Source organism: Lepidochelys kempii, chromosome 1, assembly GCF_965140285.1.
Source record: "Lepidochelys kempii isolate rLepKem1 chromosome 1, rLepKem1.hap1, whole genome shotgun sequence".
Classification (NCBI taxonomy): Eukaryota; Metazoa; Chordata; order Testudines; family Cheloniidae; genus Lepidochelys; species Lepidochelys kempii.
The window spans coordinates 226,701,069-226,727,946 of NC_136380.1; the positions used below are offsets into that span (position 1 = coordinate 226,701,069).

General features: G+C 39.6%; 1 protein-coding gene across 2 annotated transcripts in view; it reads left to right on the forward strand.

Moving 5' to 3' along the window:
• The window catches only part of WNT7B (Wnt family member 7B), a 131,984-nt gene that overhangs the window by 61,572 nt on the left and 43,534 nt on the right, over window positions 1–26,878 (forward strand). For both annotated transcript variants that reach the window (XM_073315976.1, XM_073315966.1), the window contains exon 2: window positions 6,565–6,791. In XM_073315976.1, coding sequence (XP_073172077.1) covers window positions 6,565–6,791 — 227 coding nt within the window. The remainder of the gene's footprint in view (window positions 1–6,564; window positions 6,792–26,878) is intronic.

Here is a 26,878-nt window from a genome sequence, read left to right on the forward strand (position 1 = left end):
CAAGGAATCCAAATTAGCCTGGTGCTTTAGATTCACTTGGAGTTGAATTCAGTTGCCCCAGGAGCATCACAAAAGAAGTTAGTGCACCCTGATATCACCCTTTGTTTGGGACTTGGGGTCAAATGCCATTTGTTCCAGTAGCATATATTTTCTGGGGGAAAAAAGTGGTAAAAAGTAAGATTTTTTTAAATAGAAGTGTATTGGGTAAACATGAGCTAGATGTAGTATATCTGTATCAAATGCCTGGACCGTTTACTATATCTGTTTGATTTTTACTTTGGTTAGATATTTGTCAGAGCCAATTCGCGGGTCTGTATTTCAAGGCTTGGGAACACCTTTAAGGTTTACATATTTTTACCTGTATTTTATCATATGGTAACAATTCAGGTTCTACTAATAACAGTAAAAGACATTCTCTCTGACAAGGTGGTAGTTATTTTGTTTTCATTCTCTTTGCTGTAAGGCTGGATGGATATGATTTCTATATTTACCAGAATAGTTCTGACAAAGGCCCTGATCCTGAAAACACTTATTCATGTGATTAACTTTATGTACGTGAGCTGTCCCATTGACCCCAATCAGACTGCTCACATGCACAAGACAAACACATACATGTGTTTGCTGGTTAGGGGACTGAGAAAGCAACGTACAAAACAGCAGTAAATCTGTCTTATGGTAGGTAGCAAATGCTTATGGTAGAGGTTGAAATTTGTTCAGAAACATTTGCACAATTTTGCATGAAATTTTACAGCTTTCCATTTCACATACTTTTTCAGCCTCAAATTTCTGTGAAATTTCAAGGGGCCATAATATTTTTATGACTGGCTTGTAAAATTCACTGACTCAAGATGCTATGATTTTGCAGTTTTGCATAAAAGTTTGTGAGAAATTACTATGAAAGCAGTGTGGGGGAGAGGTAGGTAGGTAACAAAACTCATTTGGCACAAAAACTGGAATTATTAGAAACATTGCTTTATATGCTTGAAAAACAGGCAATTTAAAACAAATAACCCCTCCTTTTGTTAAGAATATTTTGCTTATATCTAGCGAAGGGGGAACAGTTATGACTGCAGATTGATTTTTTAAAAATCTGAACCCTGAACTTGAGGTTTCAAACATCAGGGTATTCCCATGCCCTGTTTAGATTTTGCCTGTTGTAGGTTTGAACTTTAAACTTGTATCCAAACCCAGATTCAGAGTCAGAGTTTTGGTTTTGACCTCTCTTTACTTACAACAATAAAAAATCACTGCAACCAATTCCCTGTGAATTAATTACGATTAATCTCTAAGAGATGCCACGTGGTTCCATTGATATTGCTTAAATGGGTATTTCACATTGACGAACAAATGTAGAATTCAGAATTGTGCACACATTGTCACTGTACTGTATGGTTACACCAGAAATCTGAACAAAGCACTGCACTCAGGATTTCCTTGTGGTAAGACTACTGCTCCTGGAGGAAAGATTAGATGGCAGACAATGGCTAAATGTGGCATGTGGATTGTGGTTTTTTGACAGTTGTTATAAAGCAAATCACTCTCAATCCAGTTACAGATGTAGCATTTAACCTATCAAAGCCCAAATGTGCAACACAGCCCTTTAGAATGTGTGACAAACTCACAAACTGAGGGATGCCACAAGAAACAGCAGACGAGGAAGCATGAAAGACTTTTGGGTGCATTTCTTTAATATAAATACAGTTTTCCAAAATCTCAGTTTCATGAGCCAGCATTTCTTTTGGCAATAAATTAGAGTAACAATTTAACAGCTAACAACAGGTCTGAGGGATATGCTGGTAAATTTAGGCTGAAAAGAGAGGGCAAGTCCCTTGGGAAGTACTACCAACAACACCCCCACATCCCCCAGTAATTATTGTTTGCATTTATATAGTGCCTTTCATCAACAGTATCTCAAGCCATTTTACGAACATTAGTTAATTAAGCCTCACAACACCTTTGTGAGGCAGATAGGATTCTACTATTGTACAGATGGGAAAGCTAAGCCATACCGAAGAAAGTCATTTGCCTAAGGTTTGCCATGGAGTCAGTAGCTGACCAAGGAATACAGTTCTGCATGTCAGTTCCACGCTCAAACTACCAGATAGTAGTGAGGTGAAACCAATGCATATCTTTAATGCATGCATACACGCTATGGCCAAAACTGTCCTTTGATTTTGGGTGCCTCAGGTTTTGCATGCCCAAATTGAGATGAGGTCAACGAGAGCTGCTAAGGGCTCAGCTCGTCTCAAAAGGTGTCTCAAGTCGACCACTCAAAAATGGAGGCACCAAGATTATAGGAAAATCTGAAATGTTTGGCTAACGAGACACATAGTATTCTCTGAGTGAAAACTTGGCCCTGTAAAGTCAGTGGCAACATTTCCATTGACTTCAATGCAGCCAGAATTTCACCATTTGTGTAAATACATAGCTGACTTTGATCCAAATTATAATCTTGGGTGCCGTCATTTTTGAGGCCGCAAATTGACACACCCTTTGGACTTGATATTCAGAAGTGCTGCAGCTCTCATTGACACACATACTATATAGTGTGTGTTTGTGTGTAGGACTGCTTCTACTGGTATAACCGAGGAACCAGAGCCCACCACAGGGAAAATTCTACAGCAGGCCCACAATCTCTACTGTAGGGCTCAAAGTCAGCCAGAGCCAGTCTAGAAGGCACTGACTGGAGAAGGGGCCCAGTGCACCTCACAGATGCACCTTAGAGATGTGCTGAAAGTGCCCAACCAGCCCCATCTTCTCATGCAGGGAGCCCTGGATACAGTTTAAAGTCTAGTTCTGCCCTGAAAAAATGACTATGTGAGACCATCACCACCTTCTTCAGCTATTCTGCTCCCTGTGTTTATTTAATGTCACATCCTCTGATTCCAGTGAAAAAACAAATTTTTACTTCCAGCCCTGCAGAAACAACACAGCTGATCTAGATTCTTTTTAGACTCACCCACCATCAGCAGAACTGTTGACTAAATTCCTATTGTGGAACCACCTGTGTAACCCCAATGTCTTCATGTTATGCCTTCATTTACAACCGTGTAACTTGCCTAAATGCAATCAGGTTGCACCCATATAATTTAAAGGTAATGGAGTTGCAAAGATGTAACTGAAAGCAGAATGTGGCCTGTGGAATCTGTATTTCAGGTGATGATGCACAAGCTCGGCTTGACTTTAAGATCCCAGGACTTGTCAAGATGGCATTGCAGTGTGAATTAGAGGGGTGTGAATTGTAGAGCGCTCTAACTGCCCTGTGTAGACCCTGTTGGCACACTATAAAAGGTACCTAGTTCACACTGATGTCGTCCCGTTTCATACAGGACTGCATTAATGTGCATTAGGTACCTTTTAGAGTGCGCCAGCAGGTCTACATAAGGCAGTTAGCCCAAAACATGTTAGAACGCTCTACGATTCAGACCCTCCTAGTTCGTGTAGACAAGGGCCCAGACTGAGTTTGCAGAGCTGGCAGTTAAATACTTGTAAACTGAGCAAATTTGTTCTGGAGTCATTAGGATGAATAAACATGGAGCCTTGTCAATGCTATTTATAATAAGCCATTTTCAGAGTAGAACCACATTTGAAAGCTGTTCTCCCCCCATTGTCTTACGTTAAAGCAAATCCCTTGTCTGAATCCCCCTGCAGTCAACTGTGGTTTTAGTAGTGATCCATCATGTAGTTGCATTATTGATTTAGTTAGTTGGAAATTCATACAACAGCATTTTGTTAGTCACTGGAAGTGGCCTCCCACTAATGTCCTTCATGTTAAAATGTGTACACTTTGGAATTTCATGTGATTGACGGTACACAATGCATATAAAATGCCTTTTCATTATTGCCACTTGACGGGCATAAAAGGACAAGACCTGGCAATTAATACAATTCAGAAAGGGATCCCAGCATTTTAAAGTGATCATAACAAACAAAGTGCAAATGTTTCTAGCCCATAATTCACCAGTTATTAATGGAATACATTTTTCTCCTTTTAAGCCTTTTTGTACTGCAACATGATCATACTATACACACTGTACTTACCAGTATCGCATGTCATGATAATCAGAGGGAGAAAAGCCCTATAAACAATGAAAGAAAATGGATTAGTTGTTATGTAGTATTGAGAATTGCCTGAATCCTAAACCAAATATTCAGGTTTCTTCACTATGACCCAAATTCTTCTCTAATTTTCACAGATTCATAGATTTTTAAGGCCAGAAGAGACCAAACGATCATCTAGTCAGACCTCTTGCATAACACAGGTTGGAGAACCTCACCCAGTAATTTCTGCATCAAGCCCATAACATGGTAGAACTACAGTATATCTTTTAGAAAGACATCCAAGTCCTGATTTAAGGACTCACACATTTAAAGATTTTATATTGTTAGTTAAATAGAGATAGGGCAGAACCAAAACCTGGTTCAGAATATGCCAGAATTTTGGGAACTTTTGGCCCCATTCTAAACTTTGTGTCTGGGCCCCAGCACCAGTGAATTAAAACTCCCAGTCTGAACCTTCATGTCCCAAACTTTGGGAGGGGTCAGATTTGGATCCAAATTGTGTACTTCTGACACATCTCTTTTAAAAAGGAAATACGGTACACTATGCTTACATTAACTCTTCTCTAATATCCTAAAATTCAAATGATTCAACCAGATATAAAAGCTGTGGATAAATTTATATGGAATGTCAATTTAGAAAGCTCTGCCAAATTGAAGATTAAGGGTAGAACTGACTGAAACTCTAAATCTCTGTTCTGTGGGAAATTCAGATAAGTTGTTTTGGTGAGTGCTTCATTTCAATTTTATCTTTTTGACTATATTATCTATTATATTATAAAAGCAAAAATGATAAAGTTGAAACAAAATGCTTCAACCTTATAGAAACAAAATGTTTCAATAATTTGTCATTGACAATTTTGACTAACTCAATAACGTTACTGGTAAATATTTTGATTTTTGTCAAATTGGTATTTTCCTGTGGAAAACTCTTCTGTCAGAAATTTTTTGACCAGCTCTAAGTAAGGGCTACACTGTTGCTGCCCTGAATGAGCGTGCAAGGTGGTGGGGGAACAAGTTCACCCTTTTATGGACCCACATAGGAGGCAGCTTCAGATCTTGTGATTCATGGGCCACATCCAAGTGCCTCAGCCCTGTCTGGGGGTGGAACACGTACTTTGCGGAGATGGTCAGCAATGGTGTTTGTTGTCTTCTAGGAAGTGAACTGAGACCACCAACATTTTTTCAGTGCACAGTAAGCTATTGGGTGAGCTAGCTTAGTAATTGGCACAGAGAGCTCCTTCCCTGCAGTATAAAGAAACTTCCAGAGAGGAAGCAGCCACGAATTGTCTCCCAGCACTCCAGTTTGCATTGGGATAGGGCAGTGGGCTTGGCTAGCTCTGCCAGCAGCTTTTACTAGGTTAGAGGAAGTTTGTCTAGGTGCGGTGGGGCATGGAACAGGCATAACGCCTCAAGGCACCACTTACCCTCTCCTTAGTGTGGCTCTGAATTTAAGAAGCATAATCTAGAATGTTTTCATGGCAACTAGTCTGGACATTCCTGGCCATCAATTCTAGCCCATGGGTATAAGAACCTAAGCCACTTGGGAGCGTAAGTCCCATTTGCAAGAGCGACTTAGGAGCCTAAATCTTAATAAGTTGTTTGGAAATGAGAGGCTCCTAAATCATAGTCCATATTGAAAATTTTATTCCATGTTTTATTTTTAAAAAAAATGCTGTACATGCATCAGATAAAGGTGTTGAAAAATGAACTGGAAAATGATAAAGGTATGGCCTAAACTGGAAATCTTGTCAAACTTAAACAGTTAGTTGGCTTACATTGGGCAGATGCAAGGTAAAGGCAGTCTTCAGAATGAGTTGTAACTCATGAGCTATCGCTCTGAAAATATATTGAAGAATAAGAAAGACACAAGTTTCAGTTACAGATGTTGCATGTTCGTGAGCATGTTGGTCCAAGACGTTTGCCAGGTCTGAAAATATGATTTTGTGTCATATCTTGATTAATATTCATAAATTTCCATTATTCACTCAGTACTTTAAGTTAATAGTAATGGGCAACAATGTTGGTAGAATAAAGTCATTCTCCAAATTTTATTCCATGGTTTAAAATTAGAGGTGGGTGAACAGCTCTGGTAAATTAAATACTGAAGCTGAACCTAAGCACAACACTCAAGGTGAACCTGAACCTTTGAGACTCTACAAAGTTCAATGACATGTTGACTTATGTTTTTCAGCATTACTTTTCACTTCTCCTTACTTCCTGGTTTTATCTGGGACCAGATGCAGAATTGCCAGTATTCCATGAACGAAGCTGTTCATGTGGGCTTTCTGGCCCAAATGAAACCAGGAATTCCTGGAAATTTTGCAAGATTTCCAACCCCATTTGCCAGACCAAAGCGGTTGAGATAAGTCTGCATAATTATAGGAACCAAACTTCCAAACATTTTGCTGTTTGTCCATTGCCTTGTGAGCCACACTACAATGTGGAGCAAATGGAGTTAATGGTCTCAATTAAATTCTAATGCCTCTTTCTGCTTTTCTTCAGAGCTTTGTCATCTGTGGTGGCTTTAGGAGCAAACATAATCTGCAACAAAATCCCAGGCTTGGCCCCGCGGCAACGAGCGATCTGCCAGAGCCGCCCTGATGCCATCATAGTGATCGGAGAAGGGGCACAGATGGGAATCAATGAATGCCAATATCAGTTCCGCTATGGCAGGTGGAACTGCTCAGCGCTGGGAGAGAAAACAGTCTTTGGACAAGAGCTTCGAGTAGGTAAGGGATTCTTTAAAATAGTGTTAATAATAATAATAAATTGGGAGTGCTCGCCTTTTGGCTCTCCCCTTGCAGTGCTTTAGAGATGTAATGCTATAAGGCATTTACACACCACACAAAATAAACCAATGCACCCTCCAGAACAACAGTGGCACTTTTTCTGATCTTATCTAACCCTATTTTGTAGTAGCTGAAAAACGCGTAGAGATTTCTAGGTTGAGTCTTTCATTATTCATACCACTCCACATGTGATAATGACTAGAATATTCTGTATGGGCAGCAGTGACCTGAGTCAATTTCATCCCATAATTTCATAACAACTTTGTAGGCATTTAGGACTTCAGGATTGTTACTGTGCTGCATACTATGACCTGTCAGAATTCCACAGTAATGGTGGGAATGGAACTAAAATCAGCTCCATCCAGTACAGAGCAGTGATGCATAAATATTCTGCTCAGATTATTATCATGTGAAGATGACTCTACAAATTATCTGAAGTGAAAAATATTTTAAAAAAAATTACTTGGCATATAGGACCACGGCCTAACAAACTATTACAGGATAGTCAGTATCATGTGTTATCACTTTCCACCAATTCTATGTGTGATATTATTTCATGAGGAGAGATCTTACAAAATAATTCTCTATATCTCCAACATTGACATTGTCACGGTCATCTTCAGCTCAGCTCAGGATTCTGGTCAGATATCCTTCCCTTTATCTGTCTCTCAAAAGCTGCCCTAGCACCATCAATTGCACAGTTTGTTATTTAAATGCAAGAGTACTGGTTTGTTGTGTCTGGTTATCACAATGTTGCATTGAATCAATATTTGCTAGAAAGAAAGCATATAGTCCCACACGTCCCAGAAAATACTACAATCACCTTCCTTTGTGTAGCTGTAAATATCTTCCTTGGGTCAAATTCTTCTCTCGGTGATATCTGTGCTTGATTTTAATAAGGGTGGTCAGTCACATGGGGGAACCAAAAGTCAAATTTGGCCTGTGGTGTTCAATCAGTGATTTTTGTAACACTGTGAAAGAATGACATAACTTTATGCACTGCCCATGTGAGGAGTGAAGGGCTCGTATGTAGGGTGACCAGATGGACAGTCCTGATATTCTGGGCTTTTTCTTATATAGGAGGCTATTACGCCCCACCTCCTGTCCTGATTTTACACATTTGCTATCTGGTCATCCTACTCATATGGTGCTTGGGTTGTCTTGCGGGAGTAAGGCGTTTTCTTTAACACTAGTGAGGAGTGAATCTCAAAAAGCTGATGTTTGGTTCAAACAAGCATTGATTTGAATATTCACCCAACAATTATGCAAAGCCTTTGAGTTGGATGCAGGGCTGAAAATCTCATGGGCACAATGGGCTATTTCCCAAACTGCTGTAAACCAGCATAACTGCACTGACTTTAGTGGAGCTGATTTATATCAGCAGAAGATCTGGCTCAGTGTGTGTCTTGGCACTTCCATGTCACACAAAAACACAGAAATGCAGAAGAGAAAAATGGGAGAAACTATTCTCTGAACTTTTCTGAAGCTCAGAAAAGGTTTGGCTGCATTTGAGTTTGGCTCAGGGAAGGGCAGAGATGAAGAGGTATTGTTATGTCTGAACTGGTTGACTCATCCTTTCCAAGTAGTTTCGCATTCATGCAACCTCACTGGTCATTGTTTCTTTCTACACTTGTAGTAAGATATTTCTAAGTTCATCTGGAGAAAGAAGTTTTTCTCTTTTACTCCTCTTTACACCTGTAGCAATTTTCTGGTCATGCAAAATGGGGAAAACACGGCTGTAATTTTGTTGGATACTGGCATAATCTTTCAGTTCTCTCACTGTTGCACAAAAAGAAGGGCTCCAGAAGGGGAAAGAGGTTGACAATCCTCAAACTAGCAAACCTCCAAGTAATGGGGGTAATTTGAGTTTTATCCTTAACATTAATTGCATCAGAATGACATCAAGCCACCTAATTACACAGGCACTTCCTTGCTGCTGCCTACTGAGGAGAGAGAAATGGCTGAACCTCTTCAAATGCTAGTGGTTTGGAGGTTTTAATGTTTAAGGGGAAGCTTTTCTGCTACCTCACTGACATCTGTTGTTCAATGGTGAAATCATGATACACTGTTGATAGTGAAGCTGCCAGTGACTCCACACCTGTAGAATTTCTTCAGTATCAATTCTATTTTATTTATTAGATTCGGTGCATCCCACTAGGGCTAGCAAGAAACCTGGTGAGGTTTAAATAGGTAAGAATACTTGAAACACTAAGCAAGCTTTATTGAGTATATTAGAGAGAACATCCTGATAGGGATGGACATTCCAAAAATTTAGCATAAATAGGACCAGATTGGGAGACTGAGTGCTGACTATATGAACACAGATTATTACAACCTGAAACAAAGACAGCACTGAATAAGAAGAACAAGAAAAGAACACAATTGGGCAAAGAGTTCACATAAAACTTCTCAGCCTTTTCTTTTTCCTGCTCACATAGTCATATTTTGCTTACCCTTTGCCAAGCCAGAGGCAGTAGGAGTCAGACTATGCCAATGCCAACATGTGTTTACTTAATTCCTTTGTTCTGGCTGAACCAGGAGTATCTGGTTGTTGAGCCCTATCAATCTATTTACTTGTGCTTTGGAACTTAAACTGGGGTGTGGACATGTGATGGTTTTGCAACTTGGGGCTTGAATTAAGAAATTAATGGTAATAGTGCACATAGGGGCAGCTGCAGCATTCAGAAGCCCAACTGATAAAGCCCTGAGGGTTCCCAATTTATCAACCCTCCCCACCCTCTGCCATGGCAAGTAGTCAGGTGCTGTTGCTCAATACAGATTTTCTAGAAACGTATATGTGCCAAGTACAATAAGTGCTGCACTGAGAAAGAGCTATGTGTTTATGCTCTCAGGCCTTGATTCACCAAAGCATTTTAAGCATGTGCTTGACTTTAAGCGTGTGAGTAGTCTTGATGATGTCAATGAGATAACTCATGTTCTTAAAGATAAACACATGCTCAAATGCTTTTGCTGGACTGGACCATCAGTGTTTAGTCTTTGGTGAAAGTGCTTCTAGCCCTGTGTAATTTTGCTCCTAGTAGTTGAAGACTGGGAAAAGGTATGAGACCTTAAATCTCCAGTTTTGAGCAGCTTTTGGTTTGTCATTTTGCTTTGTTCTTTGCTAATTGCCATAGTTTTTTCTGTTCAGCACAGCTGAAAACTGCACTTTTAAAAACCTACTTCTTTTCAAGGGTAATACTAATGATTTTAGGGTAATGTGATATGATTAAGATATGTCTGGATGGCTTCTGTAAGGAAAAAAACATGCCTCTCTAGTCTGCTAGAATTCTTTGTGTATGTCAACAAAACAGTGGCTAAAGAACCACTAGCTGTCAAAATTTATCTGAAGTCATAATTTAAAGTCCCTCATGAGACTTTGTGGCCATGGTTAGACAGTGGATCAGAAATGTGTAAGAGAGACAGTAAGAATGGATGGCAAAAAGTTAACAGTGGGATGCCACAAAGACCAGTGTTTTTGACATAGTAATTAAGGATCGCGGAAAAGAGGTGAGTAGTGAGGTGGAACTTTTGCAGATGACATGTAATTTAGCAAAGGTAGATCTAAATGGACAATATGACTGGCAAATGCTAACCAGGCCTCCCTACCCTAATGTAAACAGACAGTTTATCTAAGCCAGTGGTTCTCAACCAGGGGTACACATACCCCTGGGGATATGCAGAGATCTTCCAAGGGGTACATCAGCTCAGCTAGATATTTGCCCAGTTTTACAACAGGCTACGTAAAAAGCACTAGTAAAGTCAGTACAAGCTATAATTCCATACAGACAATGACTTGTTTACACTGCTCTCTATATACTATACACTGAAATGTAAGTACAATATTTATATTCCAATTGATTTTTATAATGATATAGTAAATATGAGAAAGTAAGCAATTTTTCAGTAATAGTGTGCTATGATTCTTCTGTATTTTTATGCTTGATTTTGTAAGTAAGTAGTTTTTAAGTGAGGTGAAACGTGGGGGTACGCAAGACAAATCAGACTCCTGAAAGGGGTACAGTAGTCTGGAAAGGTTAAAAGCCACTGATCTAAGCCCAATGCTCACTACTGAGCTGGACGTCTCTTTCTCCCGCCAAGCTGGCCAACCAGCTCCATTCCATCCTGCTCACTCTGGGGCCATGCCTACCCTGCAATCAGAGGTGTGATTGTAGCATATGTAGACATATCTGAGCTAGCTTTCATCTGGCTAGCTCGGGAACCAATAGCAGCAAAGCTGTGACAGCATGTATGGCGGCACTGGGTTGTGCAAGACCGCCTTGGACCTGAGTACATACTTAGGCAATCAGCCTGTATGGAAGTCCGTTTTGCCACACCTTCACTGCTATTGTTACCAGAGCTAGCTTGGTACATCTACATGTTCTGTAATCACACCTCTGACTGCAGTGTGGACATACCCTGGGCGAGGTCCTTCAATATTCCTTTCCTGCCAGTTGGCTCATACTGCAGCTACTTCTAGTCCATATGTCCCCTCCCAGCTCAGTTTCAGCCCAACACAGATTGGGGTAGAGAAAAACATTGTTCCTCCCCCTTTGATGGGGGTGGGGTAGGGAGGTAGTTCAATAGGAAGGAGAAAAGTCACTCCCCTCTACTTGGGGTGAAGGAAGAAGATACCTGAGGGTGCACTACTTCTCAGTTGGGCAGATGACAGAATATTAGGTCATCTCCCTTGATTTGGGGTTGGAAATCATGGGCCCTTGTCCCCTGGCTTAGAGGGAGAATACTGTAGATGGCCCTTGTTTGCAGAGTTTGTGGCAGATTGTGTGTGTGTGTGTGTGAGAGAGAGAATGTATGGCAGAGTAGGCACATATAAGCACATATGCATGCCTGGTGGAGTGTGGAGGTATATATCTTGCAAAGTGTGTGTGTGTTGTGTGGCAAAGTGTGGGTATAAATGAGTGGTAACATGAATGGAAAGACATTAGAATAGATTTGAGGAGTGTTATTAGGAGACTGACTAAGGAAGTCAAGAAAGAAACAGGGGAGGAGTTTGGGAGTGGGGCACAGAGATAAAGGAATGAAGGGGGGTAGTGAGTGGGGAAAGGGAGAGACTTAAGAAGGAATGAGAGACAGAGGAAGATGAAGAGAATAGAGGGAGAAAAGGGGAAACTGATAAACATGGAGACAGAGGGAGAGAGCAGAGAAATCATAAATGGAGCATGAAAGGGAAGAGATGGAGCAACTCGTAGCTGAAGCAATAGAATGAAGACGGAACAATGAAAAGGAAAGGAAGGGGCACACAAGGATGTACAATAAAAGTAAAAGCAAGAAGAAAAAAATCTGAAAATGGCTTAAGAAGGCTCCAGATGTGATCCAGGGAATTATAAACTGGTAAGCCTTACATCTGAAGCTAGGAAATTAGTTGAAATAATAATTACAAACAAAACAACAACACACCTGGAAAATCATTATAAAACAGGGTTTAACCGGCATGGTTTCTGCAAAGGAAAGTTGTGACTCACAAATTGCTTAGAATTCTTTGAATGTATTGTAAAATGGTGAATAGAGGAGAAGAGGTTGACATAATTTATTTATGTGGGTGAGGTAATATCTTTTATTGTACCAACTTCTGTTGGTGAGAGAGACAAGCTTTCAAGCTCCACAGAGCTCTTCTTCATCCAGCTTGTCTCTCTCCTATCCTGGGACCAACACATCTAAATAAATTGTTTGTAGTGTTGTTGTAGACTTTGCAAAGGCCTTTGATAAGGTCCTACACAAGAGGCTACTAAAGAAACTAACAGGTTTCAGTGGTAGCTGTGTTGGTCTGTATCAGCAAAAAAGAATGAGGAGTACTTGTGGCACCTTAGAGACTAACACATTTATTTGGGCATAAGCTTTCGTGGGCTAAAACCCACTTCATCAGATGCATGGAGTGGAAAATACAGTAGGAAGATTATATATATATATATATATATATATATATTACACACACACACATACACACACACAGAGAACATGAAAAGATAGGGGTTGCCATATCAACTCTAACGAGGCATATCAATTAAAGTGGGCTATTATCAGCAGGAGAAAAAAAAACTTTAGTGATATCACTACAAAAGTTTATTTTCCTCCTGCTGATAATAGCCAACAAGTATTCCTTGTTTTTTGTTTTTTTTTTAAAGAAACTAAGTAGTTATGGGGTGAGAGGCAAAGTATTGCCATGGAGCAAAAACTAGCTTACAGACAAAAGCAAAGAGTAGGATTAAATGGTCAGTTTTTATCATGGCAAAATGTTAACAGTGGGGGTGCTTAAAGGTTCTGTACTAGGTCCCATGTTGTTTAATATATTTATTGATCGTCTGGAAATGGGGCGAGTAGTGAGGTGGCAAAATTTTGAAGATGACACAAAGTTATTTAGGTTAGTCAGGGCCAGACAAGAATACGAGGAACTTCATAGAGATCTAAACAAGCAAGATGAATGGGCAACATGATGGCAAATGAAATTCAATGTCAATAAATGCAAAGTAATGCACATTGGAAAGAAACATTCAAACTAGTCATACACCTTTGAGAAAGGAACCTGGGTATCACTTTAGACATCTTAACAAAGACCTTGGCTGAACGTGCAGCTGGAGGCAAAAAGGAAAACATGGTACTAGGATGCAGAAGGAATGGGATGGTGAATAATATGGAAAACATAATGCCTTTCTATACATCAATGGTGCAGTCTCATCAGGCCAACTGTGTGCAGTACAGGTCACCCCATCTCAAAAAAGGATATTGCAGAACTAGAGGGGATTTGGAGAAAAGTGATGAAAATGATCAAAGGTATGGTAAAACTTTTATATAAAGAGAAATCGAAAGGAAACTAGATGACTAAGACAGGACGTGATGAAAGTACATAAAATAATAAATGCTCCAGAGCTTCTGTTCTCTCTGTCTCATAACACAAGAACAAGGACAATGAATGAAATTAAGGAGCTGGGAAATTCTAAACTAATAAAAGGATATACTTTTCAAAGAGCATGTAGTTGAACTGTGATGCTCATTGCCCCAAGAAGCTGTTGAGAGCAAGAACTTCACAAGATTAACAAAGGGATTGGGTATTTATATGACTATCAAGAATAACTAGAGCTATCATAATAAACGATAACAAAAATTTAGAAGGGATATAAAACCTCATGTGTCAAAGCTTAAGACAATCTCTATTAGAGACCAGGATGAAGCATAATGTGGGGGAGAGATTATCCCACATCAAACTATTACAGGGCTCTTCCTCTGGCCACTGCTGAAGACTAGATGGACCTTGGATCTGATCCAGTATAGCAATTTCTATGTAGCTGAAAATTTAAACTTTTGTATGTGTGAATATTGATTAATACATTGTTCTTTAGGAAACTTTCTGAGACTGGAAAATGTGTTAATAGTGCCACTTAGTCCTGTGGGAATTCTGAGTCACTGTGCCTGTACAGAATTCATGTCCCCCGCAGATTTCTTTGCTTCCTCACAGAAAAATTACTTCTGGCAGAGAAGCAAAGGGAAGCTCAAGAGTGGTCATGTGCCCTACCCTGGCAGCACAGGCAGGCTGGTTTGGGCACCTGGAGCAGCCAGTAGAGATGTAAATCACCACGGGGAGGGGGGTGAATGTGTGAGAGAGAGACTCTGTCCCTCTCACTCGCTATTGCAGCATGCTCGGTGTGGAGGGGTAGGGCTTCGGGGTGTTTCTGAGGAGGTAGGTATGGGGTAGGCTCTGTCCCCTCAGGCAGAGCAGAATGTAGCAGCCTGCCTGCTTACTGAATTATTCCCACTGTCTTTGTGAATTCCCTCAGGAGTATAAAATACGTGTAAAAGTTTTAAGGATCCTTTACATTGCCAGAGTGGTGTAAAAGACAGTATGGCTCTATAAATGCTTATACTGCTTTAGTGATTAGAACTGGTCTACATTTTTGGACTGAAAATATTTCTTATCAAAATGTACTCAGTGAGCTGTTTGCTACTGACCTTTCTGGAGATGGTCAGTAGCCAATATAAATTGGGAGTTTGATTCCCCTGCCCTCACTTGCTCTTCAGTTACCTGTGTTGTAACCCTGAGCATTTGGCTGCATATATTTGTTGACTAATAACTCGAAATAATGGGTCAAACCTAGCTACATTACTATTAGGCAAGAGGGTTTGCTCTCCACTCCCATTCTCTATCCACTGTATTGTAGTTTAAATAAATTACTGACATAATTGAAACCAGAGTGATTATATTGCATTATTTTGACAAATAAAATATGCAGAATTTTGTGGAATTTTAAAATATTGTGCATAGAATTTTTTATTTTTTGGTGCAGAATTTTTAATTTGTTGGCACAGAATTCCCCCAGGAGTAGCCACTGTATCTTCTTTGACTTTCACCTCAGGATTAAAATTTAGGGATGAGATTTTAAAAGAGGTGCTGGAGGCAAAATAGCTTTAAAATTAAAGATATTAAAATTAATGGATGATATGTGGTTAAATCTCTTGCATGGCTTTGGAAAGCTCAGCGTGGGCACTCAGTTTCTGTATATTTTATTTCTGTTCCTTGCAGTTTTATGAAATTCTTACTGAAACTCTCTCTTACTGTTTGTTTGTACAATGTCTGGGACAATCCTGATCTCAGTTAGGGACAGAAGACACTAGTGTAATACAAATAAGGTGGTGTGGTTATGACCGGTTCGGCCACAAAGACCCCCTTGGGACTGTCACCTGGTGTGCTGAGACTACCTCTGTCATAAACATACAGCTAAGGGTAGCATAAAATCCCTCCTTTACCTATAAGGGGTTAAAAAGCTCAAAAAACCTGGTTGGCACGACCAAAAGGACTAATAAGGGAAGAAGATCCTTTCAAATCTGTGGGGGGAGGTTGTTTTTGTTTTTTGTTTTGTTCTCTCTTTGTTGGGCTCTCTTTGGACAGAGAGAGGGACCAGGCAGGAAAAAAACCTTTCCTAAAACCCTACCTGAAATAAGCATCTAAGATTACAAAAACTGTAAGTAAAGCAAGGAAATGCGTTAGATTATCCAATGGGATCCAAACCCCTAATAAATCCATTTTACTCTGTATAAAGCTTATACAGGGTAAACTCATAAATTGTCCACCCTCTATAACACTGATAGAGAGATATGCACAGCTGTTTGCCCCCCCAGATATTAATTACTTACTCTGGGTTCAATAATACAAAAAAAAGTGATTTTATTAAGTATAAAAAGTAGGATTTAAGTGGTTCAAAGTAATAATAGACAGAACAAAGTAAGTTACCAAGCAAAATGAAACAAAACATGCAACTCTAAGTCTAATACATTAAGAAACCGCATACAGGTAAATCTCACCCTTAGAGATGTCCCAGTAAGCTTCTTTCACAGACTGAACTCCTTCCTAGTCTGGGTCTAGCAATCAGTCACACCCCTGTAGTTACTGTCCTTTGTTCCAGTTTCTTTCAGGCATCTCTTATGGATGGAGAGGCCACCTGTTAAGCCAGCTGAAGACAAAATGGAGGGGTTTCCAAGGCCTTTTATAGTCTCTCTCTTGTGGGCGGAAACCCTTTTGTTCTCCTGTCCAAATCACAGCAACAAGATGGAGTTTGTAGCCACCTGGGCAAGTCACACGTCCATGAATGATTCAGCTTTTTGCAGGCCGACACCATTGTTTACATGTTAATTTGAACGTTCCCAGGAAAGTTCAGATGTGGATTGGTGTTCCCAAAGTCCATTGTCAGTTAAGTGTTTCTTGATTGGGCACTTACTGAGAATAGTCCTCTCCTCAAGAAGCTGACCAAATGCTTCACTGAGGCTACTTAGAATCAAACACATTGAGATACAAGTACATAGCCAATATTCATAACTTAAAACAAAAAAATGATACACACATACAGACAGCATAATCGTAACCAGCAAACTACAACCTTTCTATAGACACCCCACTTGACCTCCTCTGTACAAGACCTGGTGCAACCATAGGACCCTGGTTGCTACAATGATCTATAAAGTCAGAGTTCACGTCAATAGCGTCACGGTGGTGCATGCAGAAAAATTGATATTTTATTGTCTGCCTTTAAACAGAGTATCCGTGCTTTGTTTTGAAAGAGATGTTAAAATCTCTTCATTGGTGTTTTTAGTGCTATACCTCTCACCCTGAAGCTCACTTAACACTGTTTGCAGACTCTGGCAAAAGGGAGGTGCAGACAGAACCCAAAGCCATGAATTCAAGTCTGTAACTCAAATTCTGGGCAGTCACTAAACATTTGGCGGAGACAGATATTTCTTCCCAGACTTTACTGCCAACCACAGGTGGGAGGAAAAGAGTAAGCACCTTCCGGAATCTTGTCAGTGCCACCTTTTTGGTGACTGGCAAGAATCCTCTTCTTTATTTCCATGGATGGGTTTGACATCCCTTTTCATATTCACTGTTTGAGAACTTGCAGATGAGTATGACTGAATGCCAATGAAGTTTTTGTATGAATAAGGGAGCTGTACAAATCTTTTAATCGTGAATTATGTAGCCATTTTCATTGGAAAATTTCTATACAAATGAGAAAAATGTCTTAATATCCTAATTATTCTGCTTAAGGATGAACAGATGTCGCGGCAGTCTTTGGTTAAAGCTATGTAAAATCCAGAAAAAAATGGTCGGATTTTTGGACCAAACCTTGAGCCATATTTGCCAAAACGTACATTAGCTCTGTGAACTTTTCACTGAACCTGGGTGGTTTCAAGCACTTCTTAACTGACTGATGTGGAATATGGTGGGGTTTCTTATGGTTTAATATAAACTCAGACTAAACTTGGCAGTTTTGCTTTGGGATTTCAGGTTTATTTGAAACCAAAACATAAGGCTAAATGGGAGGAGTGTCAAACCACATGAATTATAACCGATGAAAAAGGTCCACATGACCCCTGCAAACTGGACCAGAAGAGTTTCACCAAGGCCTGTAAAGAATTCCATGTTGTTCATGTATTTATTTATTTGTATTATTACAGTAGCAACTAGAGGCCCTACTGTGCCAGGTGCTAAAAAAAAAATATGGCTAGGTACAGAAACTTGTATGCGTCCCAGGTAATATAACTTTAAATGAGCGACACAAAAATACCAGGCCAGATCCTTGGGTCTGATTGAGCTCCCTATGGGGTTGCAGAATCAGGGCTGTTCTAATTTATGCCTGGCTGCAAAGGCACCCAACAGGTTTCTCCAGCAGCTGGGGATCATTGGCGTGCCAGTGCACTCCTGACATGCCTCTCCTTTGGCCATGCTCCGGCATGACACATGTACCAGGGAAGGCCAGAAAGTTGTGGCACAGAGCCAACTTTGGAATCTTAAGACACCTGGGGATTCTACAATGCAGCTGGCTAGGCTGGCTCCACCACTCTTTTGCATGTATTTCAGTGATTTCATGCTATATCAGGGCCAGGATCTGGTCAATTGCATTAAGAACATTGCAAACAGTTTATACAAGGATAAAATTATGTGTAATTCAACATAATTGTTGTGTATTCAACTGAGGCATTCAGATTTGAATGGATCTGTTACTGCAGTTAGGGACAAATGACAAAGTGACCCAGTCTGGTAGCAGAAGCAATGAATTTAGCAAGGCTGATCCATGGGGATGAATTAGCAAAGTAATTGCATAGTTTTTGTATATTTATAGCTGTGACCTTCTCCAAAGTCATGATCCTCCAGCCAATATCTCATGCCCTGACATACCCACTTTACTCGACCCACCTCCTACTCTGCTCAACATCCTCTCCCTGGACTCGTCCACATGCAAATCGAGCTTCGCTGAATCCCCTCCCTCCCATTCTCACAACAATGGCTGCATCTGACCCCCTTTTGGGCTGCTACCACCTTACCCACTGTTTGAAGGCTGATGTTCTGATCTTTCTTACTGCCTCCTGCTATACATCACCACCTTTTTGTGCCAATTGATTCAGGAATGATCCAATTAGCTATTTTTAGACAGTGAATTATTCATTGATTGGTATTATTCAGAGCTATGAATGCCTCCTTATTTGAGACCTATCCCCAAAAGAACCCCATCCCACCCAAACCTATTTCAAGGAAAAGCCTCTTGCCCCAAAGGTTAACAAACTCTGGCTCTATCAAATCATTGGTGGAAGGCAACTCCAGACTAGAAGACTCATTTGCCACAACGGTGCATGGCCATAGAGGCAATTTCTCACGAAGCTAGGATCTAAACCAGAGCAGATTTTATAGATCATTAACAACACCTGGAAGTAAAAGAGGAAGCCAGGGCAGCCTCTGAAGCATGGAGCCAGAGTAAATGGCAAAACTGAGATTTACTATAGTTCTTTGAAAGAAGATTATGCAAGCTAATGCTTTGTGTATTGACCATTCCCTCTGAAACTCTAAGTATTACATGGCTCATAAATTACTTCTCTTATCAGGGCTAAATCCAGGGCAAAAATGAGGACTGGAAGATGAAAGTGTCTGTGGAGGGTGTAGCTGACAAGATGTCAGAATTGATCTGCAGATGACCCCTGTGCCAGACCTGGAAAATGATTGGCTTTAGAATTGTTCATCTGACTGTATTTCACATCTCTGAATATATTTCAAGGAAACCCTTTGAGATTTGGGGTGGGGGAAACTAACTCAAATGATTGAGACAGCCACCTAATGGTTGTAAAGAATCAGCAAATTACAGGGCATTTTGAAGGCTTTTTACATCTATTACCTTTTGTGGATTTGTGAATCTCTGACATCTTGAAAGAATGCCTGTGAGATGACATTAAGCTTCTCTGCAGTGTGTGGTTTAAGAGAATAATAATGTCTGCAGTGTTTAGAATCCCCCACACCCCTATGCACGCACACATCACTCACCCATCTTCTGCCATTCCCTAAAAATAAATAAACAAAAGGAAACGCTCTAGGATTTTAAGGACCGCAGTAATCCGGGCCCGGATTTTATTGCACCAATGTTGCCAGGTGAACCAAATCTTGTAAGCCACTTGGGCAAAAATGGGTACAAAGCAATGCAGAACATTAGCATATATACAGTAGATATTTAAGAAGATGACCACAATTACAAATTGTGGGTGAGGGGAGAAAGGGGAAGAAGCTCTGCACTGAAGAGACCAGTAAGAAAAATGGGGAGTGTGTGGACTCAGTGTGATTAAATCCACACTGGATCTCAGAAAAAGTTTAGGAAAAAAACTGTTTTGGGTACACTGGTCTCCAAAGAGAATACAGAAAGTGGGCTCAAGATGTGTCAACAAAGAGCTGGTAGTGTGGGGAAATGAATGGCATGTTATCACACATGTTGTAGGAGTGCCAGCCAGTGAGTTATTTTTGGATGCAAGCCATAGATAAGCTTGATTTAATTCTGGATTCAGCCCTGCAGATGGATTTTGTAATCTTTACTCTTGGCTATGATGGGAGTTTAACTGACATGCCAAATGTTCATAAAAACTCCTACCAAGAGCGTTGGAAGTAGTCAATGGTATTATTTTCCACAAAGAAATCCATTGCCTAGACACATGTAGCCAGTACAATGGTGCTCTCAAAGAGCTAGCCAATATGAAAACCATGCCTTTTCTTAAAAGTGGAAGACTTCCAATATATGAGGACAGTCAGCACTGATAGAAATGTATTACAATCACACTTGTATTACAGTGCTATCAGCAAATCAATAAATGAGGAACTGTAAATGAATCCAAATAGTTTGACCTAATGTGTTCAAACGTCTACCTTTCAGTTTTCCTTTCCTTTCCTGGTACCATTTCTTTCTCTCTGTTTCAGTCTCATTTTTATTTTCTTATTTACATGGTTATTTATGTGTTCATTATACTTTATACATGTTAATATGTCAGATTAATTGTATGTTTATTGTAAGAAAATCTATCTTTATGTATTTGTGTTTAAGCCAATAAAACAAGTAATGTAAATAGTGGATTCTCTGTAACTTGAAGTCTTTAAGTCATGATCTGAGGACTTCAGTAACTCAGCCAGAGGTTATGGATCTATTACAGGAATGGGTGGGTGAGGTTCTGTGGCTTGCAGTGTGCAGGAGATCAGACTAGAATATCATGATGGTCCTTTCTGGCTTTAAAGTCCATAAAGGACATGGAGAGAAAAAAAGAATCAGAGAGCTGGAAACAAATTGGAGGGGAAAATGAGCAGTAATTAGATAATTTTTAATGTAATACAGAGTAGGACAGACTTTATCAAAAGAAAGAGAAGAATCATCTTTAACATAGAGGTAGGCGCGATAATGATGTAGGCATTTGTCAGTCATTTGGGGATTGGATTGAACTTTGGTCTGCAATATTTATCTGGATCTTTTCTTATCTTCAGATGAGTGGGAGTCTAACCTATTAGCATTCAAGCAAACCATCAGTAAGGAACTTGGTCTCAACAATCTGAACTTGACATCTGAATTGGTAATATCAAGTAGCTCCCATAGTTCACCTCAAGAGGTGTCTTCTTAAGAAATCACATACATTTCAACTCTATGATATCTGCAAAACTATAATATTTGAAATGTCAGCATAAAAGCATGCAGTGCATATTCATTCAATTTAAATCTCCGCTAATTCATAGCATCCAGAAAACAACATGGTGCCGGCCTCAATCAGATCTTCAACCCGAGTTCATGGTTATCTTAATGGCAGCTACATACTGGGGGCCATTGTACAAAAATTGATGTTTACCATGGTATTTGCAGTATTTTGTTTAGTTCAAATAGAAAATAGCATAAATAACATGACAAATTTAACAGCTGTGGGTGAAAAAATTCTAGTTCTTAATGGACTCCAGTCTATATACTACAAGATACATAATTCTGGAACTCTGGCATAATCTTAGTGAGAATGTTTACAGAGAAGTCCTTCTTTTAATTAGACAATCAAAAAATAGTGAGACCCCACTTATAACAGAGACAACTTATAACAGACAGGCAGACTGGGTTGACTGTTTGATAGAAACAGAAATAAAAGTTGGGGTGACTCTCAGTGTCATCATTTTGCAGGAAAAACATAAAGGTGTCTTTAGTACTCACTGCAATGTCTTCTACTGATGGCTCAAAAAAACGCACTTCTTTCCCTAATCAACATTTCTGCTCTGGGCGCAGAAATAAAGGCAGATGAAGAATAAGGATCAATTATGTTTGCAATATATTACTGGGACATATGATTTCAACCATGTAAAGGCAGGCACCCTCCATAGGACTGTCCCTTTGGACTCCTAAAAAGCAGTAGAAAGTATGTCAGACCAAAGAGGGACTTTCCCACCCAAAAGAACAGTGAACCCACTGCTTTATTTTAATTGCTCAAGTAATAGTAAATCGGTGTAAAGCGGGCCAGCTGCAAACTTTAAGCTCTCTCGTAAGCATAAAGACTCTCCTTAGAGTCTAATTTAAGACCACCAAAGAAAACTAGATTGTGTGTAAAAGATAAGATAAAAGAGGAGGCTACTCCTGTTTATGATTTATATGGTCTTGGAGGGAGTTTAAGAGGAGACACAAACAATCCACCTTTTCTGGCAGAAAAAGATGGGTATTCTTTCACGGAAGAAGCTGAACAACAAGGTACCTAAACTTTAGTAATAAGATAGACCACTTGGAAGTAGTTGTCATTTGAAAGATTCTAGGACATGTAAGGAAAAGCATCCCTTATCTTTTACCACTGAGAAATAATTATTCTGCCATAATGAGAGTGATAGGCTCAGGCTTCTCAAATTTTGGAAGATTTTTTTCTTTTTTAATACTTTGAAACAGATTGTTATTTAAGCATTTAGTCACAAACATCACAATAAATTAAGGAAATTTTTCACAGAGACTATTTAGAGGAGAGAGTAAGTGTTCAATATAGGATTTTAAAACCGTAAAGGCACATGTCCAGGTGGATGATCCAATAGTTGGAGATATTGTCTAGCAAACAGAAGTGAAGATTATTGGATTGTGTTTCTAGCTCTGCCACCTAGTCACCCTGTGGCTTTGGGCAAATCACATTCCAAATTTTTGAAGGGTGTCCACTAATTGTGGGTGCTTCACATTTCAACTTGAGACTCCTATCCCCAGATTTTCCCACAGGCTGAGTACCCCCACCTCCAAATGAAGTTTAATGGGAGCTGCAGTGCTCAGCATTTCTGAAAATCAGACCCCATGAATCTGAAATTGGGTACCCCAAAACTGAGGATTCACAATTTACTGAATCTTTTTTGAAAATGTGAATATTAATCTCTTTGTGCTTCAGTTTACCAATCTGTAAAATGACAACCTCAAGGTGTTAGTGAGGCTGGATTAATATTTATGAAATACTTTGATACTGAGAATTTCAATAATCCCTTTTTACTCATGGATCTCACTTTTAAGAAGTGATTCACTATCAGTAAAGTTTTCGCTGACTTTATTAGAAACTGTGCTCATCTGGCTTCATTCATATCATCGTCTTTTCCTCTCTCCCTCCCTCTCTCTCCTCCTCCTTCCCTCCTATAATGGAATTCTCTATAGACCAATCATTTTCTCCTGATCCTTAAAATAAACATTTATTTTACGTTCCTTGCCTTCCTCTGCAATGAATTTTGGTAAGATACTAATAGCTATTTAAATTGAAATTCAATAGCTTTTGTTTTCGAAGGTCACGAGTTGGAAAAAAAGTCTAGATTGTCTTCAAAGAAAATTGCATTGACTTTCATTAAAACAGCTGCACATTTAGCTCTTTGGCAGAACTCTTGCTTTAAAAAAAGAGATCCTGGTTCTAAACACAGTAGAAATTGTTCATATAATTACTTAATAAACATTGTATGAATTGCAGGCAACTAGAAAGTGGTAAAAGGTAGAGTTGAGCAACGTTTGGAATATCCATCCCATGGAAAATTCAAAACATTAAATATTTGTTTTCATTCCACATCAGAAGAAAAAGTTGAAATTTCATTCAATGGAAAATTCTGCAAAATTTTTATTAGGAAATACTGAAACATTTCACTGTGACATTTTCGATCAAAACAAAACACTTTGGCATTCCTGACATTGAAATGTTTTATTTTGGTCTATTGGACTGACCCACAACATTTTGTATCAAGTCAGTTCAACATTAAATTGCCTTTTCCCATTATTGAGTTTTTCCTTGTGGAAGTTGTAGTTTGGCATCCTGATGTCTCCATTCTCCCTATGGGCCAGGCTCCCTAGCCAGACTATATCTCAGATGATGCACCCAAAGTCATGTGACTTCCATGAGGCCTCACACAGCTCAGTCTGAGGGAAATCCGCTTTGCATTATGGGTGATGTAGTGCTCCAAGGAGCCTAGTGTGTAGGAGAGAATGGAGGCTCAAACTACAACTCCCATAAGGAAATGTGCCAATAGGGCAATGCAGTTTAATGTTTTGTTGAATTGATTTGAAAGGAAAATTTCAATTTTCCAGCTACTGCATTTTTAGACTAGCTTTAGTGGAAGGTCTCTGGAAGCAGATCAGTGTTCCGTATAGTGAGGCATTATAGGCAGAGTTGGAAGCTGGCCTATAGTTAAGGTTTCCTGTCACCTCCCAGTGGAAGATCCTACCTCCACTTGCATATAACTTTGCCAACTTTAACCATTCAGGATAAAAACTTTCTATTGCAGGGGTCTGCCTCAATCTGAATGAGGTAGGTGAAAAAATAATATGCAATCGTGTAATTAATGCATAAATACAAAGGGACTGAATTAATGTTGCATAGGCAACATTTCCTCTCTTTCCAGTACTTGACTTTGCCATTTTAATGTACATTTTAATCTAATTATACAATAATATATATATAAAAATCTATATAAAATCACAGACACATACGGCTGGAAGGGACCAAAAATTCAGCAAGTGCTGCCCCCTGCGCTGAGGCAGGACCAAGTAAACACAGACAGGCGTTTGTCCAACCTGTTCTGTAAAACCTCCAATGACGGAGATTCCCCAACCTCCCTTGGAAGCCCATTCCAGAGCTCAACTGCCCTTATAATTAGATTTTTCCCCCCAATATAACCTAAATCTCCCTTGCTGCAGATTAAGTCCATTGTGTCATGTCCTACCTTCAGTGGACATGGAGAACAATGGATCCCTATCCTCTTTATGACAGCCCTTAACACATTTGAAGATTGTTATAAGGTCCCCCCCGCCCAAGTCTTCTTTTCTCAAGACTAAACATGCCCAGCTTTTTTAACTTTTCTGCAGAGGTCATGTTTTCTAAATCTTTTATGATTTTTGTTGTTCTCCTCTGAACTCTCTCTCTGAACTCTGGCCCTAAAATGTGGCACCCATAATTGGGCACAGTACTCCAAGGCCAAAGAGAGTGGTACAATTACCTCCCATGTTTTACATACAGCACTTCTGTACACCCCAGAATGGGGTTGGCGGGTTTTTGCAACGGGATCACATTGTGACTCATGTTCAGTTTGGGATCCACTATAATTCCCAGATCCTTTTCAGCAGTACTACCACCTAACCAGTTATTCCCCATTTTGTAGTTGTGCATTTCTTTTTTCCTTCCTAAGACCACTATATTGCACTTGTCTTCATTGAATCTCATTTTGTTGAATTCAGACCAATTCTCCAATTTCTCAAGGTTGTTTTGAATTCTAACCCTGTCCTCCAAAGTGCTTGCAACCCCACCCAACTTGATGTCCTCTGCAAATTTTATAAGTATACTCTCCACTCTATTATCCAAGTCATTAATGAAAATATTGAAAAGTACCAGACCTAGGACTGACCTATGAGGGCCCTCACTAGATACCCTTTCCCAGTTTGACAGCAAACCATTGATAACTACTCTTTGAATACTATCTTTCAACCAGTTGAGCACCCTCCTTATAGTAATTTCATCATGACTACATTTCTCTAGTTTGCTTATGAGAATGTCTTGTAGCACTGTGTCAAAAGCCTTACTAAAATCAAGATATGTCACGTCTGCTGCTTCCCCTCTATCCACTAGGCCAGTAACCCTGTCAAAGAAGGAAATTAGATTAGTTTGGCATGATTTATTCTTGACAAATACATGCTGGCTATTCCTTAGAACCCTATTATCCTCTAGGTGCTTACAAACTGATTGTTTAATAATTCGATCCAGTATCTTTCCAGGTATCAAAGATAGGCTCACTGTTCTAGAATTCCCTGGGTCCTCTTTGTTCCCCTTTTTAAAGATAGGTACTATGTTTCCCTTCTCCAGTCCTCTGGGGCCTCACCCGTCTTCCAGGAGTTCTCAAGTTCCAAGATTGCTTGAGCTAGTTCCTTAAGTACCCTAGTTTGAACTTCACCAACTTAATCAATTTCTGCCAACTTCAGTACATCTAACTTATCTAAATATTCTTTAACCTGCTCTTTCCCTGGCTTGTGTTCCTTTCCCCCTTGTTGTTAATATTGTGTTAAGTATCTGGTCACCTTTAATGAGGAATGGAGCAAAATACACATTCAACACCTCAGCCTTCTTGGTGTTGTAAATTATTAGCTGTCCTTTGCTGCTAAGTAGAGGACCTACACTTTCCTTTGTCTTTCTCTTGATCCTAATGTAATTAAAGAACCTGTTCTTATTACCTTTTATGTTCCTTGCTAGTGTAACTCATTTTGTGCCTTAGCCTTTCTGATTTTGTCCCTACATGCTTGTGCTATCATTTTGTTCTTTACCTCAGCAATTTGTCCATGTTTTCACTATTTGTAGGATTTCTTGTGGATTTTCAGGTCATTGAAGAGCTCCTAATGTAGCCATATTGGCCCCTTCCTATTCTTCCTATATTTTCCTTGCACTGGCATGGTTTGTAGTTGTACCTTTAATATTGTTTCCTTGAGGAACTGCCAGGTCTCCTGAACTCCTATTTTCCTTAGATTTTTTTTTGGGGGGGACCTTAACTACCATTTCTCTGAGTTTGTCAAAGTCTTCTTTTTTGAAGTCCATTGTCCTTATTCAGCTTCTCTCACTCCTTTATTTTCTTATAATTATTAAATCTATCATTTCATGATCATTTTCACCCATATTGCCTTCCACCTTCAGATTTGCTACCAGTTCCTCCCTGTTGGTAAGAATCAACTCTAAAATGGCTGTCCCTCTGTTTTGTTCTGAAACAAAAATTTGTCCCCAAT